Genomic DNA, 19173 nt, shown 5'->3' with positions numbered 1-19173 from the left:
CCCCCCCCCCCAAAAAAAAAAAACGCAGTGCAGTTAATGTGATTGACATGATTTTACCTTTCAAACACGTCACTTAATTTTCTCTTTGACCGGAAATGGACGGATTAGTTCCTTGAAAGATGCTAATTTAATTTAATTTAATTTCATATTTTTTTAAAATTAGTATTATCAATATTTTAATATGTAATTGTAGTATTTTTGAAAGGTCATTATTACTGCATTATATGACTGTTATTATGGAAATTTCGCCTGAATTTGAAGATCTGTCAAATTTGACAGGCGCCGGAGGACCCCTTGGTCTGCGCATGCGCACATTCTCGAACGTCATCAAGCAAAAAGTGACGACGAATAAAGAAAGCTTACCAGTGGGGAAGTCGTAATTCCCTCCCGCACACAAACAAAAGCTCTTTGTTTCTTTTTGAAAACACCGCCCGGCAGTCTGAAGTCATGAGTTAGATACTCCAAACAGATACTTACGCTGGCATTGCCTCGTTGAAAATGGAGCGGGAGTTTGAGGACATTGAATCGGAGGGCCGGTGGCACAAATTGTACATGGTAAGTGTAGTTAGCCGAATTAGCATCTTGCTAACGTCAGAGAGTTCAGTCGATTGTTTTTAAACGTCAAGGCGAAACGTTCTATTTAAAGCATTTTGTTTGTAATCAATCCAAATGACAACAAAGATAATAAAATTCATGAAGCCTGTTAGTTTTGCTGCTTGACATAATTTATGATTCATAGTTTGAGAATGCACTTAAATTCAAACCGGGCAAAAGGTAGGTAGAACTTTTTGAACTGAAGTATATCAAGGCAGGAAAGGAGTAAGGACACAAGAATAGTAATATGTAGAAATGGAAACAAGGATGGAGGATTGGAAGGCAGATGTTATGATATAAAGGATGAAGAAACAGCCGCTGTTTAAATCCCCGACACAGCTACAAACCCTACATTCTATAGTAAAACTTTCTTTGTAAGCCAACACTTGCACTAGAATCTAACCTGAACTTTTTTGCAATTACCATCATCTCATTGTTTTCTATACTGACACAACCTTCATGTTATGCAATGTTTTGTGATTACACCCACAATTTTTACTGTCATTCTCCAGGAAATCCGAAGTCAGTCCCATGAGCACTCATATAAAGTGGCTAAGTATCCTGAAAACCGTTGCCGCAACAGATACAGAGACGTCAGCCCGTGTAGGTGTACTCGCTTGCCTCAAAACCAAAGAGATTTCTGACATTAACTCGCTCTCTTCGTCTCCCACAGATGACCACAGTCGGGTGAAGCTCAAAAACGCTGACAACGACTACATCAACGCCAGCCTGGTGGTGATGGAAGAAGCGCAGAGACGTTACATATTGACTCAGGCGTGTTCAACAGGAGCTATTATGTAATTTGGGAACTTTTAGTTCCTAAGACACTTAAGTAACTAACATATTTGTGTTTGGGTGTCCGCAGGGTCCCCTCAGGAACACATGCGGCCACTTCTGGCTTATGATCTGGGAGCAAAAGACCAAAGCCATTGTCATGCTCAACAGAGTCATTGAGAAGGGCTCGGTAAGCCTTTCATTTTAACAAGTACTGTAATTTTCGGACTATAAACAGCTACTTTGTTCCCTCATTTTGAATCGTGCGGTTTATAGTCCAGTGCAGCTTATTTGTTGATTTATTTGGGTTAACTCATTCACTCCCAGCCATTTTCACCGGAGTAAGGCCCTTCGCTCCCGGCCGTTTTACTGGATTTTGACTGATTTTGCAAGGCCCACAGAAAATTCTGTGCTATTGCTATATAAACATGGAACCCACCAAAAGAAAGATTAGACTCTCTTCTTTCAGCAGAAAAAAAGTTCATATCTTTTTCCATTCTTTAGAAATCAGCATTAGAAAATAGCTTAGTTTGAGCAATTTTCCAGTTTCTGATTAAAAAACGGAGAAATTGAGCGTTTTGTGAAAGCATACATTTCAAACATAACTTTAACACAGCTATTTTTTGCTTTAGTTACATCCCAAACATCTGAATGTTTTCCTTTTACAAAATAAGATGAAGACAAATCGAGCTTTTGATGGCAAAGTAACAATTTATTTACACATAACTAACTGAAAGATGACGCTGTTCTGGCTGCGACAGCCGGTTAAACTTTTCCCTCATCGCCGTCTGTCTCATAAAGATGAATTTTTTTTAGTCTCTGCGGGCTCTGCTCGCGAGCAGCACGGACTCAAAGGCATCGTCCGCTGCACTAGTGGTCCCGGTCGTTCTGCTCAGTCGTCCAGCGCCTGGCATCCCGGGCGTCCTACCGGTTGTTCTGCTCGGTCGTCCGCCGCCTGGCATCCATTCGGTCGTCTTCCGCTGGCGCCCGGCCGTGCGGCTCGGCCATTTGTTGCCGTTGAATTGGGTTGCGGTTCATACCAAATACGCTACTGCCCTCCGGTGGCCAGTTTTTATTGGTTTAAAATGGATTTTCAGCTTTGTGCTTTGGAGCTAAATTGAATCACGACCCAGAAATGTATTTTTTGAAGAAAAAAAAAAAAACGTAAAAGACGTGTCTTTGGGACACTGAAACAAAAATAGAACGTAGTTATACGTTTTTGGGAGAAAATGAGTTAATAGGTAACACTTTATTTGACAGCGGCATCATAAAACCGTCATAATTATGACTATCATGTGCATTACTGAATACTTATGACAGATGTCATTTAGTGTCATCCGGAATGATGTCACTAACTTCCTTAATGTCCAGCTCCGATTTTTTACATCCATTCAGAGGTGAGATAATTTGCAGGAATACTCTAAAAGACATGTTATATGCAATGCTCGTGACAGTGTCATGTCTAATTATGATTGTCTTATGACACTCTTAGTGGCATTGAAACCAGAGCATTCACTGCCAGTCTTTTGTGGGCATTTAGGGTCCGTGTGCCTTTTGGCCATTTGTTTTTCCTTCTAATTCACGTGTGGAGTCCCTCAAGGGTCAATTCTTGGACCACTCTTATTTAACATCTATATGCTTCCGTTAGCTCAGATAATGGAACAGTATGACATCTCCTATCACGCCTATGCAGATGACACACAACTGTACATTTCTGTGTCCCCACATGATTATAGTCCCTTAGTCTCCCTGAGTAAATGCATTAATCAAATCAATGAATGGATGCGCCAGAATTTTCTCCAGTTAAATGTGGAGAAGACAGAGGTGATCAGTTTTGGGCCAAAAAAGGAAAGGTCAAAGATAAGCAGCCAACTTAGCACAATGTCACTTACAGCTACAAATCAAGTCAGAAACCTTGGCGTAATTATTGACTCAGACCTAAAATTTGATAGCCATCTAAAGTCCGTCACTAAATCCGCTTATTACCACCTAAAAAATATAACCAGAACTAAGGGGCTTCTGACTCAACAAGACATGGAAAAACTTACGCATGCATTCATTTTCAGCAGATTGGACTACTGCAACGGTATATTTACAGGTCTTGATAAAAAATCAGTCAGGAAGCTGCAGCTAGTACAGAATGCTGCAGCCAGAGTCCTCACAAATACAAGGAAGCTGGACCACATTACACCGGTTTTGAAATCGCTACACTGGCTTCCAGTGAGTCAAAGGATAGACTATAAAATACTACTGCTCGTCTACAAAACACTTAATGGCCTTGGACCAAAATACATGCTTGACTTGTTAGATTCCTATGAGACATCTAGACCCCTAAGGTCGTCTGGAACGGGTCTTCTGCATGTTCCAAGAACAAGAACCAAGCAGGGTGAGGCAGCATTTAGTTATTATGCTCCTCACCTCTGGAACAAGTTACCTGAACGTCTGAAGTATGCTCAAACTGTTAGCTCCTTTAAATCAGGGCTAAAAACGCTTTTGTTTAGCACTGCTTATCCATAACTGTCTATATATTTCAATCTACCTGCCTTCTATTCCTCTTGTGCTTATCTCCATTGCTGATTTCAATGATTATTATTAGTAGTAGTTTTTGCTTTATTTTTATTTTTGTTTTATTTTTATTTATTTATTTTTATTCTGTGAGTAAATGCGATCTTTTGTCTTGGTTTTTACGTTGTGTTGATTTAAATGTGATTTTTATGGTTTTCATGTGATGTAAAGCACTTTGAATTGCCTTGTGTTGAATTGTGCTATATAAATAAATTTGCCTTGCCTTGCCTTGCCTAATTTTGGAAAACAAAAAACTGAAAATGAGCCCAGTTCTGTTAATTGTTTTTATGTGTGTTAACAAAAAACAAGAAATGACTCATCTCCCAGTTCACGATTAAAAACTGGTAATTCAATAACGGAAAACGAGCCTTAATCCGTTTTTCCAATGTCAGTTTATTGAGCTGAAGTTAAAAAACAAAATACTGCAGAAAGATGAAAATAGCTCGTTTTTCCTGTTTATTAGTTGTTTTGTAGAATGATTCATACCCAGAGTTTGTACTAACCTATGCAGGATTTTCACCACTGCTTTATAAGCCTGGCGGGCCACCAGGCTTTTCTTGATAAACCAAAAAGCTGGCTCGTCGGGTTCTCAGAAAAAGATATCAATAATTTCAACACAACTGCTGCCTTAGTATGGTCCACAAAAAAAACATTCAACCTCTACTTTCTGAGATGATCGTACGTTAGTTTCTAATCATCTTGTTCTCCTTCAGGAAAAGTGTGCTCAGTACTGGCCAATGGCAGAGGAGCGTGAAATGACGTTTAAAGACACGCGCTTCCTAGTCACGCTGCTGTCAGAAGACGTCAAGTCTTACTACACCACCAGAGTGCTGGAGCTGCTGAACATTAGTGTCAGTGTTAATCATGAAGGATACAGCTGATCTTAATATTTATGACCCCTTTAATAGAAAGTAACTTCAAATGCCATTTTAAAATGTGGTTTCACAGACAGGGGAGAAGAGGGAAATCCACCACTTTCACTACACGTCATGGCCAGATTTTGGCGTGCCAGAATCGCCGGCGTCCTTCCTCAACTTCCTGTTGAAGGTTCGCGAGTCGGGGGCCCTGGGCGCCGATCACGGGCCCACCGTGGTGCATTGCAGTGCCGGTATAGGCCGCTCGGGGACCTTCTCGCTGGTGGACACTTGTCTAGTGTTGGTGAGAGATTTTATCTGCTGACTGTAGATAGCTTCCCATGGAATGACATCCTTTGTTTTTTTATGTCTGGCAGATGGACAGACAAAAAGAAGCATTACCGTTGGACATTCGCGGGATCCTGCTGGACATGCGTAAGTTCCGCATGGGTCTCATCCAGACGCCTGACCAACTACGCTTCTCCTTCATGGCTGTCCTCGAGGGAGCCAAGTGCATCATGGGAGACTCATCTGTGCAGGTAATGAGCATGTAATGTCTATTATTGGAAGCGCAAACGACAGAAGTGATGTGTACTTCCCGACTCGTAGAATCATTGGCGGGAATTGTCCGGGGAGGACAAGACCCCGACCGATAATTCGCCAGAAAGATGTAACGGCGGTCAACGGGCGGAACCGCCCGGCGACGTAGGCGACTGCAGACGTGACGTCGAGAGGCCGAGTCAGTCGCCGGAACAAGAAAACAACACCACACAGTCAGTATTCATCACCAGACGTTGTATGTTTATTTTTAGGACATCTATCATCGCGATTAAACAAAAAACAATAGATTTTTTGTTGGTGGCAGTTTTAAAACAGCTGACAAGTTAGAGAGGAGCTATTTATAAAGAACGTCATGACATGAAGACGTGTCCGACCCCTCGAGCACTTTTATTTTAAACTACTGACTAATTCCTTCTAAGAAATATACAACATGAGCGGAATGTTTTCTTTGTATTCCACAGCGTTGTTTAATCACAGCATTTTGAGATAGACACACTTATTTTCGGCCGTTTCCAGCTCAAGAAAAGCCTGAGACCATGGAAATGTATTATGTGAGCCTTTCACTAATTGGGTTCAAGTTGAATGGGTTTACAGTAGGCATGTGCCGGTATGAGATTTTGACAGTATAATAACCTTAAGCAAAAATACCGCGCTTTCACGGTATTGCAATTATAGCTTTAAAATGTGTTATTTTGAGATGTACGGGTTTTAAAAAATCCATAGAAAATTCACATTTTTGCAAATTGGAACATCGACATGAACATAATTTTGAATAAATAATATAACAAAAAATAACTGAAATATTCTAAATAAAATTGAAATAAATAGAACTTATAGACTAAACCCACAGCCACAGCTCAAGTTGCTAAACAATAGAACAGAAATATTTTCTATGAAAAAGTAATAACACTTTTAAATAAAATATATGTATATCAGGCACTTCACTGACTTAATTACCTGCGACATCATAAAAAAAATCTTAAATAGCATTATTATGTGAATTAGAATCATATTTTGAGACGATTCGACTATATACAACAATTTGGCAAAGCGCAGATGAAGAGAAATTAGTCTTTTAATGTGCCGTTTAGCCCTGCCTGTCATTATAGCGCCCCAGCGTCCCTAGCTGGGAGATGATGTTGGCAGGGTCACGATTTCATTTGATTTAGAATTCAGCCCATTGAGGGGGATTTATTCAGAACGAGGAAAATGCGACGAAGAGAGCAGGAAAATGTCATTGTTTCAATCCCTCCAATATTTTTACAGGATATAGAAGTATTTTTCCCCAATTGCTAAATATATGGTATAGTCATGACAAATAACAATCTTGTGCTAAATGGAATAAGAAATATTCAAAATGCATTTATTCAGTACGACATGGCAAAGTTATTCCATAATGGTCAAAACTATCGACTTCTTGCACCTCCCGAATGATATTTTATGCCACCAGAGTTAGTCCAGCTTTTGTCATTTCCCTGCCCCGGCTTCAGAGAGCGTAAGCAAACCAGGAAGCGCGACAGCTAGGTGACATGCTAACCCAAACCAAGCAGTGTTTCTAAGTCTTATTCTCGCCTTTCTAAGTAAAAAATTATACAAAACTACCCCGGATTATGTCACACGGCGGCAGGGTTGTCGATTGTCTTCACTGATCAGCAATTCTGCCGGCAGTGAGCAAGTTAAAGCTCGTCGTTCCACTGCTGCGGGCAGGAGAGCTCGTTTGCTGGGGAAGCAGCTGGAGAATGACCGGCGGACAAACTGGCCGACGTCGGAGGAGCACGTACCTGCTAGAGCCCAACCCGAGGATAGTGGTCTATTGCCGGGCACACAAAGAGGGCAAAGGGGGGTGGAAGTCTGGACGATATGGAGTACCGCACGAGCAAAAGTGGGGTGTGCGACAAGCCGCTGGTCGTCGGCTGAGTGGCATTCTTGGTGGACAAGGAGCATTGTCAGCCACAAAATGCAAGCCAGCTCTGTATTAAAACGTGTGCCATGATCTCAGTATTTGGCATAATACAAAACACGATGTTGACTCACTTCCTCGTAAGTCCAATGGTCCCACAGTTGTCGGACCTGTTTTGGCCAATCTCGTGGTGGGGGTATTTGAAACCCAAAAAGGCTTGCACGCCTCTCCCTGGTGCAGCAACAAAACCCTGCAGCACATTTGGCTGACGTGATGCGAAAAATAAACGAATTAATCCGCAAAATCAGCTAAATCCACAGTCCATCTGCATGCTATAAAGCAATCCTGTATTGTGAGATGCTGACCAGGGTGATTTCACATTCGCATTCCTCGTCAAAACAGGAAGTTATAAATTTTCATGGCGGGGATTCCAAAAAATTGGATAAATAACACGATCGCTTCCACACACATCCAAGCAGTCCATTTCATCCGGAAGCATAAAATACTGCGTGAAATAAGAAATAAACATGCTTTTTGCTGTCATAGGCACTTTAAAGCTCTGTCTCAACATTTTTAGAGACTTGGTCATTGTCTACAAATTTCTCTCATAGTCCAAGTTATGATGCAGGAATGTATGTTCACGTTTTCTGGGTTAATATACCACTACTACTATTCGTATTAAATAGTTTAATAATAATGGAGAGCGAGTGTGTCGTCAGAGAGAAAATAAACCACAGGCTGTATCATTAAACTGTTGTTTTGAGCAGATGTTTACAATGGCGAAAGAATTAAAAGTTGCCAACATTCCTGGATTGTGAGGGACAACCCGCAATATTGGAAGTTCCCGATTGGTTCGCTCGGCAGTGCCAATACCAATCGGAACTTATTATGGGTTGTCCCGCACAACCCGGGACTGTTGGCAAGTACCCTAGCTCGGAAGACTTCAGAAAAGTTGGCTAATGGTACAGAGGAACCTGGTTAGCTTTATAGGCATGCTAAATAGCCACATTATTTGCCTTGTTAACAAGCTAGTTACTTGACGTCATAGTATTTGTTTTACTGTCACTAAACATGCTGGAGAGAGGTCTCGTGCTGGTGGGAAATGTAAATGGCAGCGTTTACTTACCTTAAATTTTGTATAAAGAGACTGATGATGGTCACGTAAATGTGAAATCAAGTTTGAGGTGTTGCCCACCCTTGCAGCCGCAGCTGTCTGCTTCTTTTCGGTAACCAAAATAATCCCACACAAGTGATTTTGATTTTTTGACGGGAAAAAGGTCACCACCTTCAGCCATTGTGTCAACTCTAGTCTATAGCACAGAGTAGCGTCACTGACGGACATAGCAACAACCAGAGGGGCAGGGGTGAGCGCTCCCGCTCCGTTTCTCGCTGTATTTTTGAGACAAAAAAAATAGCTAATACCGTACTACGGTATGATTGAAAATTTTAGTGGGTAAACCTTGAAACCGGTAACCGGCACATGCCTAGTTTACAGTAAGTTTTTTAAATTTCATTTTTGCTATTCTTTTGATTTTGTATTTGATTTTTTTTTTTACTTATCCACCTCTGATTTCTATATTATTTCTTCTTGTTTAGCAAACGACGCAGGGACAACAGTTTCTCCATTTCCCAAAGCCAAAAGGCCAACGACGCAGACAGGAAGCGGAAAAGGTGACCAATTCACACTGGAGCACAAATGCAGAATCTTTTTTTGTGTTTTTAGCTTAAGCCACAGGTCTGAAACTCACGGCCCAGGGGCCACATCATGCGTGCCCCACTTAAATGAATCGTGCGTCAGCTTAGTTTCAAAATTCAAATCAGAAAATATTGACAGTTTCCCCCCATTAATTAAAGGGTAAGTTCAGAATTTTTTTTAATGATGTTTAATCTTCAAGTTAGTGGGGGTTTAATTAGTCGGTGGAGTTGAATTCAACAAATTCTGTGCAGTTTGTTAGTTATTTGTTGGTTTCAGGGCTCCAGAGTGGCTAAGCTAATGGTGCCTGCTTAGCATATCAATAAAAAACAACATATGCACGCATGAAAATCACCGATGACCCATGCAATCAATAGTGTTGGCTATGTTTTCAGGATAAAGTTATTAAAACTTAACATTGCATGTCAATACTAAAATGTGTTACTTTGAGATATCTGGGTAAAAAAATATATCAATTGAACAGGATTTTTTATTTTTCAAAACATTAGCAAATTGGAACATGAGTATAACGTTAAGTTTAAATAAATTTAAAAAAAAAAAAATATATATATATATATATATATATATATATATATATATATATATATGTATATTCTAAGTAAAATTAAAATAAATGCCTTAAATAAATAAACCTTTAGGTGAGCCTAAACCAGGGGTGTGCAAACTATTCCACAAAGGGCTGCAGTTGGTGCGGGTTTTTGTTGCAACCCATTAAGAGGACACCTTTTCACCAATCTGCTGTTTTACAAGTGCAATCAGTCGATTGCATTCAGGTGCTTCGGATTTCTGCTGAAACCGCATTGGTTAAACTATCTGTGCTGGGTCAGTTGGAACAAAGACCAGGACCCACTACGGCCCTCGAGGACCGGTTTGCTCACCCCTGGCCTAAACCCACAGCCACGTCTCAACATTATTACCATCAGAGCAAAAACAATTTGAATCATTTTCCATAAAAAAGCAAGGGTGTATGACTCGTATCATGTTTACATTATACACACACTTTCTTTCTCAACACAGACAGTTGCCAGAGAGAATACCACACGTTTTACCACTGCTAGACACACTAAACATGCTGGAGTTAACTCTCGTAGCTGGTAGTAAGCATTCATGACAGTGTTTACTAACCTTAAATTTTGTATAAATGCGAAATCATATTGGAGGTATTGCCTCCTGGGCAGCCACCCTACGCAAACATGATTTAGATGTCGGTTGGCCCTCCTCCTCTAAGCCGCGGCCATCCGTAACTTTTTTGTAGCAGAAGTATACCCATACCAGCGATTTCGTTTTCTTCGATGAAGGGAAAAAAGTTCAGGAGTTTCACCTCCTCCAGCCATCGTGTAGCACAGCTGACTCACTGACACTGAGCAACAACCAGTGGGGGAGGGTTGAGTCTTGCAGCTGCAAGCGAAGGCTTTCTCCATGCATTTTGGAACATTAATTTGAAACCGGTAGTCGGCACATGTCTAAGTATGAACAGCTACATTTGAGTAGTATAACATCGGTTTTGTCACGGAAGGCTGAGCACTCTCTTTTGTGGTTTGCATTATGCATCTGAAAAAATAGTCCTGCTTTAGAATGAAATGAATCACGGCAGTTTGGTGTGACATTGTTTGGACGCATGGGTATTTCGGACAATGATTTGCATTTTGAATTTATTTGACAATGTTAGATCTGGTAATATCATTTTTTATTGAGTATGCTAAGCAGGCACTACTGACTCGCGCTAGCTTAGCCACTCCGGAGCCCTGAAACTAACAAAGAATTTACAAACAGCACGGAATTTCTTAAAATGAACTCCACTGACGAATTAAACCCCCGCTAACTCAAAGATTAAGCCTGAACTTCCCCTTTAACATTCAAAATAAGAAAACTTAGTTTGAAAAGAATATTTACAGTTTTTTTCCCCTGTATTTTTTCTTGGATAAATTAATAAGGAAAACATTTTCGGACCATAAGCCGCTACTTTTTCCCCTCATTTTGAATTCTGCATGTCCGGTGCAGCTTATTTGCTGATTTATTCAGATTAATAGGAATCACTTTATTTGACAGCAGCGTCATAAGACTGTCAAAACACTGTCAAAAGTATGACATGACATTGTCATAGGCATTAATGAATGCGTATGACAGATGTAATTGAGTGTCATCCAGCAAATTTTGTCACCACCATTTATGTCCAACTCGGATCTTTTACATCCATTCAAGAGTGAGATAATTTGCCAGATGACACCAAGGCTAGGTTCATACCGCAGGTCTTTATGCAAAAATCTGAATTTTTTGTGTTTTTCTGAGTCTGGCATTAAATTGACGGTCTGAACGGGACTTGTCGCATAAAAGTGGACCATTTCAAATCCGATCTAGGTCACTTTCAGATGTGGTTAAAATCCGATTTGGGCCATTTTTTTCCAGAATCTGACTGCGGTCTGAAATATCAAGTCCCCCAAATCGGAATTCATTAAGCAATTCGGTCAGCAAAGAGCGAGAGAGACAGAGCGCTACGTTTGCGATGGAGCTGTGCTTTAGTGTTAGCGCCTAGCTTGCACGCATCTTTTAGGGAAGAGGCGAGCTTGACAACAGTCATCAAAAAATAAAACGGGAGGGGGAGGGGTAAGCCTGAGAATGCTCGGTTTTCTTTCTGTGCTTCAAATGAGCAATAGGCCGTGTGAGGCTCAGCTCAGATATTTTATTTTTTTATGTTCCTTATCCGATTACTCGATTATTCGAACTACATAGTTCATCGATTAATCGACTACTAAAATAATCGACAGCTTCAGCCCTATTTCGAACGAACGAATGTTCCCAGTCTAAATGGATTGGGCGTCGAGCACAGTCAATGCAGCCTTAGAGTTACACTATTATGGTGGAAGATTTTGGTAGCAACTTGTTGTTTTGTTTTGTTTTTTTAACATTAACACCTTTTTAAAACGATATCTCGATTCTTGGCAGGAGCATATTGATAACCTTTTGGGATACAAAGTATCACGATATATCACCATTTCGATATTTTGTCACACCCCCTATTCAATAACGCTCATGACAGTGTGTCACATATCTTTTGGTGTATCCAATAATACACTGAGGACAGCTGCGGCTTACAGTCTGGTGCGGTTTATCTATGAACAAATGTCGTTTTCGTGTCAAATTTGGTCGGTGGCGGCTTGTAGTCAGGTGAGCCTTATCGTCCAAAAATTACGGTAAATACAGTCAATTCTAAATTTATGAAACTATTTTCGATTAAGATGATTGAAAAAGAGGATTTGCGCAATTTCAAAGTCTCAAAAATCAGGGGTGCCCAAGTCCGGTCCTCGAGAGCCCCTATCCAGCTTGTTTAACATGTCCCCCTCCTCCAACACACCTGAATCAGATAATCAGGATCGTTATCAGGCTCCTGCAGAGCTCGCTGATGATTTGATTCAAGTGTGTCAAAGGAGGGAGACATGGAAAACAAGCTGGATAGGGGCTGTCGAAGATCGGACTTGGTCCACATTGCTTTAAACCAGGGGTCCTACACTACTGCCCGCGGGCCGGACACAGCCCGCAGCCACATTTGGTCCGGCCCCCTGAATTAAAAAAAATAATAATAATTTTTTTTTTAAAGTTATCGCGTTAACGGGCAGTAATTAATTTTTTTCATTAATCACGTTAAAATATTTGACGCAATTAACGCACATGCCCCGCTCAAACAGATTAAAATGACAGCAGAGTGTCATGTCCACTTGTTACTTGTGTTTTTGTCTCCCTCTGCTGGCGCTTGGGTGCGACTGATTTTTTTGATTGAAAATTTTACAAATTTTATTAAAACGAAAACATTAAGAGGGGTTTTAATATAAAATTTCTATAACTTGTTCAAAAATTTATCTTTTAAGAAATACAAGTCTTTCTATCCATGGATCGCTTTAACAGAATGTTAATGCTATCTTGTTGATTTATTTTTATAATAAACAAATACAGTACTTATGTACAGTATGTTGAATGTATATATCCATCTTGTGTCTTATCTTTCCATTCCAACAATAATTTACAGAAAAATAAGGCATATTTTAGAGATGTTTGAATTGCGATTAATTACGATTATTTTCAAGCTGTGATTAACTCGATTAAAAATTTTAATCGTTTGACAGCCCTAATTATATTATATTATATTATATTATATTATTTTTATTTTATTTACTTTGGTTCCGTGAAGAGTCCAGAAAGGGTTGTTTGATTGTGGCTTTCTGAAAAACAATACATTTTTACATTTAGGCACTCCTGCAATCGTCACACTTTTTCTGTTACAAACTGACCCCGGCCCCTCATCAGAAAAGGGAAGGTTATGTGGCCCTCACAGGAAAAAGTTTGGGGACCCCTGCTTCAAACGATTCGTGACTATAAAAATAGTTGTCGATTCATTTGCTAGTTTAGTCCATTGGCAAACAAACATAAATATGTTTTGGCCCCTAACAAAGATGAGTTTGTCCCTTGTCTTAAGCTATTTGAGCATTTATTCAACATCTTTGATATCCATCTTAAGTTGCAAACACTGATGATCTTTGTCCTTACGAGACTCTTGAGGTGGATATTAAGGATAATGAATAAATTCTCCAAAGGGCTTACAGTGACACACGTTCGCCCCCCCCCCCCCCCCCCCCCCCAAATGTTCTCTTTTCGACCAGTTTGGGCTGCATTTGCTGCTCGTGACCCGACGCCGACAGTTATGACACGTTTACAAATAGCTCCTGATATCGTACGTCCCCTGCCTGTGTTGTGTGTTTCTTGTTTCCCTTCCTTCTGCTCTGCTTTTGTTTTGATGAGTTGCCATGCAAGTGTTTGGAGTGGTTTTGAATGCGTAAATGTCTGTTTTGCACGTTGGCAGCAGGTGTTGTTTTTGAAAGCTTTAGTCTTTCGGACAAAATACTTTGTCGTATATTAGTCATTTTGGAATGTGTTAGTCGATGAATATTCAAAGTTTAATTGATTTAGTAACTCAGTTACCTCAATGTAAGAGTAATTAGTTACTTGGAAAAGTAACAAGCGTTACTTTTTTAATGTTTTACACATTATTATTTGATCCTTTCTATAACGTCTTTCACAACCGTTAAAGTTGTTAAAATTGCTCCCATTATTCAATTGGTTCCCTTCCGTCTACTTTCGACATGTGAAAGCTTTAAAACTGTATCATAATTTTTAGATAGATTCAAGTCAAGATTTTGTTGATATTGGAGTATTTTAGATAAAAAGTTACTTAGGTTTGCTCTGCAATTCTGTCAGATAATGCTCAATTTCTCCCAAAAAATGATTGCAATTACAAATGCTTTGTTAGTAATATCTTCATTTATTTTGCTTGCAATGAAAAAACACAAAAGGGAATGGATTAAAAAAAAAAAAAAAAAATCATTATCATTTTACACATAACTCCAAAAAATGGGCCAGACAAAAGTATTGGCACCATTTGAAAAATCACGTGATGCTTCTCTAGTTTGGGTAATTAACAGCACCTGTTACTTACCTGTGGCACATAACAGATGGTGGCATAACTAAATCACACTTGCAGCCAGTTAAAATGGATTAATGTTGACGCAACCTCTGTCCCGTGTCCTTGTGTGTGCCACATTGAGCATGGAGAAAAGAAAGAACTGTCTGAGGACTTGAGAAGCAAAATTGTGAGGAAGCATGGGCAATCTCAATCTTGCTACAAGTCCTTCTCCACAGACCTGTATGTTCCTGTGTCTACCGTGCGCAGTGTCATCAATAAGCCCATGGCAATGTGGTTAACCTCCCTAGATGTGGACGGAAAAGAAAATTAAACAAAAGATTTCAATGAAAGATTGTGCGGATGGTGGATAAAGAACCTCGACGAACATCGAATCAAGTTCAAGCTGTCCTGCAGTCTGAGGGTACCACAGTGTAAACCCGTACTATCCGTCGGCATCTGGAAAAAAAGGGACTCTATGGTACGATACCCAGGAAGACCCCACTTCCGACCCAGAGACATAATAAAGCCAGGCTGGAGTTTGCCAAAATTTACCCGAGAAAGCCAAAAATGTTTTTGGGAGAATGTTCTCTGGTCAGATGAGACAAAAGTAGACATTTTTGGGAAAAGACATCAACATAGTTTACAGGGAAAAAAAACGAGGCTTTCACAGAATAGAACACAGTCCCCACCGTCAAACATGGCGGAGGTTCCCTGATGTTTTGGGGTTGCTTTGCTGCCTCTGGCACTGGACTTGCTTGACTGTGTGCATGGCATTATGAAGTCTGAAGACTACCAACAAATTTTGCAGCATAATGTAGGGCCCAGTGTGAGAAAGCTGTGTATCCTTCAGAGGTCATGGGTCTTCCATCAGGACAATGACCCAAAACACACTTCAAAAACACTAGAAAATGGTTTTAGAGAAAGCACTGGAGACTTCTAAAGTGGCCAGCAATGAGTCCAGGAAGCCCATAGAACACCTGTGGTGAGATCTGAAAATGGCAGTTTGGAGAAGGCACCCTTGAAATCTCAGAGACTTGGAGCAGTTGGCAAAAGAAGAATGGTCTAAAATTCCAGCAGAGCATTGTAAGAAACTCATTACTGGATACAGGAAGCGGTTGTTCGCAGTTATTTTGTCTAAAGGTTGTCCTACCAAGTATTAGGCTGAGGGTGAAAATACTTTTGTCCGGCCCATTTTTGGAGTTTATGTAAAATGATAATGATTTAATTTTATTTTTATTCTCTTTTGTGTTTTTTCATTGCAAGCAAAATAAATGAAAATATTACGACCAAAGCATTTGTAATTGCAATCATTTTCTGGGAGAAATTGAGCATTATCTAACAGAATTGCAGGGGTCCGAATACTTTTGGCCAGCAGTGTACTGCTTCAAGATGGCGGCTGTTTACTAACGCCGGTGAGTCACTCATTTCGCATCTAGTTCTCTATACATGTGCTAACGCAGCTGAGTCTATCATTTTTCATGTAGTTCTATATACAGTGCTGCTCAAAAGTTTGTGAACCCCCTCAACATTTTGGAATTTTCTATTATTTCAACCTGATTTCCTAATCAATCAATTCAGTAGTTTTTTTTTTTGTTTTTTTAACAGTTGTGTTGTCGAGACTAAATTAAAAAGAGTTTTCATCAACTGATGTAGGTGCAAAATTGAACTGTTTGGTCACAACCAAAACCGCCATGTCTGGCGAAAAGTCAACACTGCATACCACCAAAAGAACCTTCTCCCAACAGTGAAGCATGGAGGTGGGAATGTCAAGATCTGGGCTTGCTTTTCATCCTCAGGACCTGGACAACTCCACATAGTCCAGGGAATCATGAATTCTGAGGAATATTGTCAAATCCTAGAACATAACCTGACGCCATCTGTTTTGAAGTTAAAGCTTGGCAGAAGGTGGATCATGCAACATGATAATGATCCAAAGCATTCCAGCAATACAACCAAGGAATGGCTGAAAAAGAAGAAGATTCGTGTTCTGGACTGGCCCAGTCAAAGTCCTGACCTAAATCCCATTGAAATGCTGTGGCGGGACCTGAAGCGAGCAGTTCATGCCAGACGCCCATCAAACCTCTCTCAACTGACTGCGTTCTGCAAGGAAGAATGGGCAAAAATCCCCCAAAGTAGATGTGAGAGGCTGATTAGTCACTACAGAAACCGTTTGGTTGAGGTAATCTCTGCAAAAGGAGGCGCAATATCCTATTAACTGAAGGGGTTCACATACTTTTGCACACATGATATCTGAGTTTTTCTTAAATCAACCACTTTTGTTAAATAAAGAATGACAATATAACTATTTCTTTTGTTTCAGTCCATTATTTGGAATGTCAGTATTGTGGATTTGGGTATAACTTAACATTTAATAAGGTTATTTTAGTTTTTTTTTACAAAAAATCTGACCATCGCTGTGGGGTTCACAAACTTTCGAGCAGCACTGTACATGTAATATTTACCGTAGCATCATGTGGGCGTAGTTTGTAGGCTGTCGGCTGCAGTCAGGTTTTATTGGAGCCACATAGCATCACGTTTGCAACGACGTCACACACAGGATGGAAGGGAGTTCCATCCTCCCCACTCCCGCTCTGCTCTCTCCGTTTCTCTCAGACAACACGCGCGTCATTCAACCAAATTGCAGTAACGTACTAACGCAGTAACTGTAACGGCGTAGCAAAGATGATAAAAGTAATTAATTTGATTACGACCGGAAAAAATAACGCCATCTTAAACAACACTGCTCCCCAATACGTTATTAAAATTATATCAATAATTTTTTAAAATTCAACGTATTTTCCTGTAGACATGAAAAATGTGGGGGGAAAACATCTACATAAAAAAATCCCCATTTAAAATTGGTTTTCCCTGGATCGGTCACATGGAAAAACATTTTTCACCTACACTCCTGAAAGGGGGCGGGAAACGGCTTTTTCCATAGAAAAAAATAACATTATCGTTTTCCCCACATTTTTTGTTACGTCTACTTTTTCCACTGGGTGGGTCGGCAAGTCACAAGAACAACACTCTCCTTTCATCTACCAATTGGAATGCATGAGAAAAATGACACAAGTTGCCAAGGGGGTGCACTGCGGTTATCTCCAGCCACGCTTTACGCATTGATTGCTATTCATCGTGGTCCAGACGTCAAAAATATATTTAATTTTCTCGCTATTTACTTTTTATCTCCTAACAGAGCAAAGACTATCGACTCCTGACTACGCTCCGACGCCGCGTCCGATGACGACGACAGAAAAGCTGGCAGGGAAAAGACCGACCTAACTGTACTTCTTCTTCGCCAGGATCTCTTGTTCCTCTTCAAAGTGTTTACAGAACCCACTCAAAAAAAAAAAAGAAGAACCAAAACACACCAGCATTTCTCAAAACCTTATCAATATCCGCAGCTTTTGTCATACACACGTTTATACCGACTGAAATAGGGACTATGCATTATTCAAGTTCTGATTTCTAGATGTGTATTTTTTGGGGGGAGAGAAGACCTTTTTTGATAAATGTTTTATTTTTTTATAAGGAAAAAAGTACTTGAAGCAGTAAAGGCATGTACATAGTTTTTTTGTTTTTAAGAAAGTTAAATATATAAAGACATTGTTACATGTTTGAACAGACAATTTGATGGAAAAAAGAGACAATGAATTTTCCCTCCGTTATCTTATAATAAAACTGATAATTTACAGAATGGATGGACCTCTTATTTAGCTAATTTAACGGCGATAGACGTCCAATCCATTTTGACTGGGACGAAATGGATTGGACGTCTAGCCCGCAAATGGCAGCCAATGAGTTGAGCAGTGTCGACTCAAGCTATGAAGCTAGTATGAAGCTTTACATTCGAGTATTCGAGTACCGTAATTTCCCGAATATAAGGCGCACCCGTGTATAACGACCACCCCAAATTTACTTGTAAAATCTAGGGAAAATTATTGTACCCGTGTATAACGCGCACCCTAATTCTAGCACCAATAAATAGAATACAAGAAAACAGAGCTCGTGTACAGATACAGAAATGTCATTTTACTGACTGGTGAGAAACAGCACAAGCATAGCACATTGGTAGTTCAAAACATTACCGTAAACTGACAATATGTACGGTAATAATATGATCTGATAACTTCAATTTACCAGAATCCAGGAGAAAACAAAACAGATGTGACTTTTCTATTAAAGGCTGCTGTATAACTTGCTCATTTCATCATGATGAATAAATGTTTCCTCCATGGATTGATACTGTAAAATGAAAGTGAGAACGGAAGTCTGAAATCCGAGAGAGCTAATCACTGTAGACACGACAGTAACAATAGGAACTATTGTTATTTGGGTTTGAGTTTCCCGAGGGACAGATATGGTTGACGGACACAGGAAGTCTGTGATGTGTTACGTTTGTTATGGTCCAAGTTGCGGAGTTGCAATAAACGTAGACTCAAATGAGTTCAAAAAACTAAATTCTGTGCTTTATGAAGAGTGAAAAAAGCACAATTTAACACAGACGAAATCATTCGACCGATCAGTGTGAAGTATTACCGAAACAAAATGGTGACGTCACGTACCGTAATGGTCGGCAACGGATTGCCGCATACGTTTCTTCAACACAACATGGCTTTGTCAATAAAAAAAAATCTGTTTATATATATATTTCTGTCTCCATCCCTGTACCCGTGTATAATGCGCACTATGATTTTACAAGTTGATTATGGGGAAAAAAGTGCGTGTTATATTCGGAAAATTACATTTAATTTAGTAT

General features: G+C 39.9%; 1 protein-coding gene across 2 annotated transcripts; it reads left to right on the top strand.

Annotated features, from left to right (window-relative positions):
• Positions 1 to 325: 325 nt before the first annotated feature.
• Positions 326 to 19139, top strand: ptpn2b (protein tyrosine phosphatase non-receptor type 2b). Of its 2 annotated transcripts, XM_057827988.1 has the most exons (10): positions 493 to 555; positions 1107 to 1197; positions 1268 to 1368; positions 1460 to 1558; positions 4647 to 4784; positions 4882 to 5091; positions 5165 to 5326; positions 5397 to 5560; positions 8845 to 8919; positions 17611 to 19138. In XM_057827988.1, the coding sequence occupies exons 1-10, from the start codon at positions 499 to 501 to the stop codon at positions 17630 to 17632; spliced, it is 1119 nt and encodes a 372-aa protein (XP_057683971.1). In that variant the 5' UTR covers positions 493 to 498; the 3' UTR covers positions 17633 to 19138. The 2 variants fall into 2 exon arrangements, with proteins under 2 accessions (XP_057683970.1, XP_057683971.1); XM_057827987.1 differs by lacking the exon at positions 8845 to 8919 and having other exon boundaries at positions 326 to 555; positions 17611 to 19139.
• The last annotated feature ends 34 nt before the right edge of the window (positions 19140 to 19173 follow it).

This window comes from Corythoichthys intestinalis, chromosome 22 (assembly GCF_030265065.1).
Source record: "Corythoichthys intestinalis isolate RoL2023-P3 chromosome 22, ASM3026506v1, whole genome shotgun sequence".
Classification (NCBI taxonomy): Eukaryota; Metazoa; Chordata; class Actinopteri; order Syngnathiformes; family Syngnathidae; genus Corythoichthys; species Corythoichthys intestinalis.
This window is presented reverse-complemented; position numbering and strand designations above follow the sequence as displayed.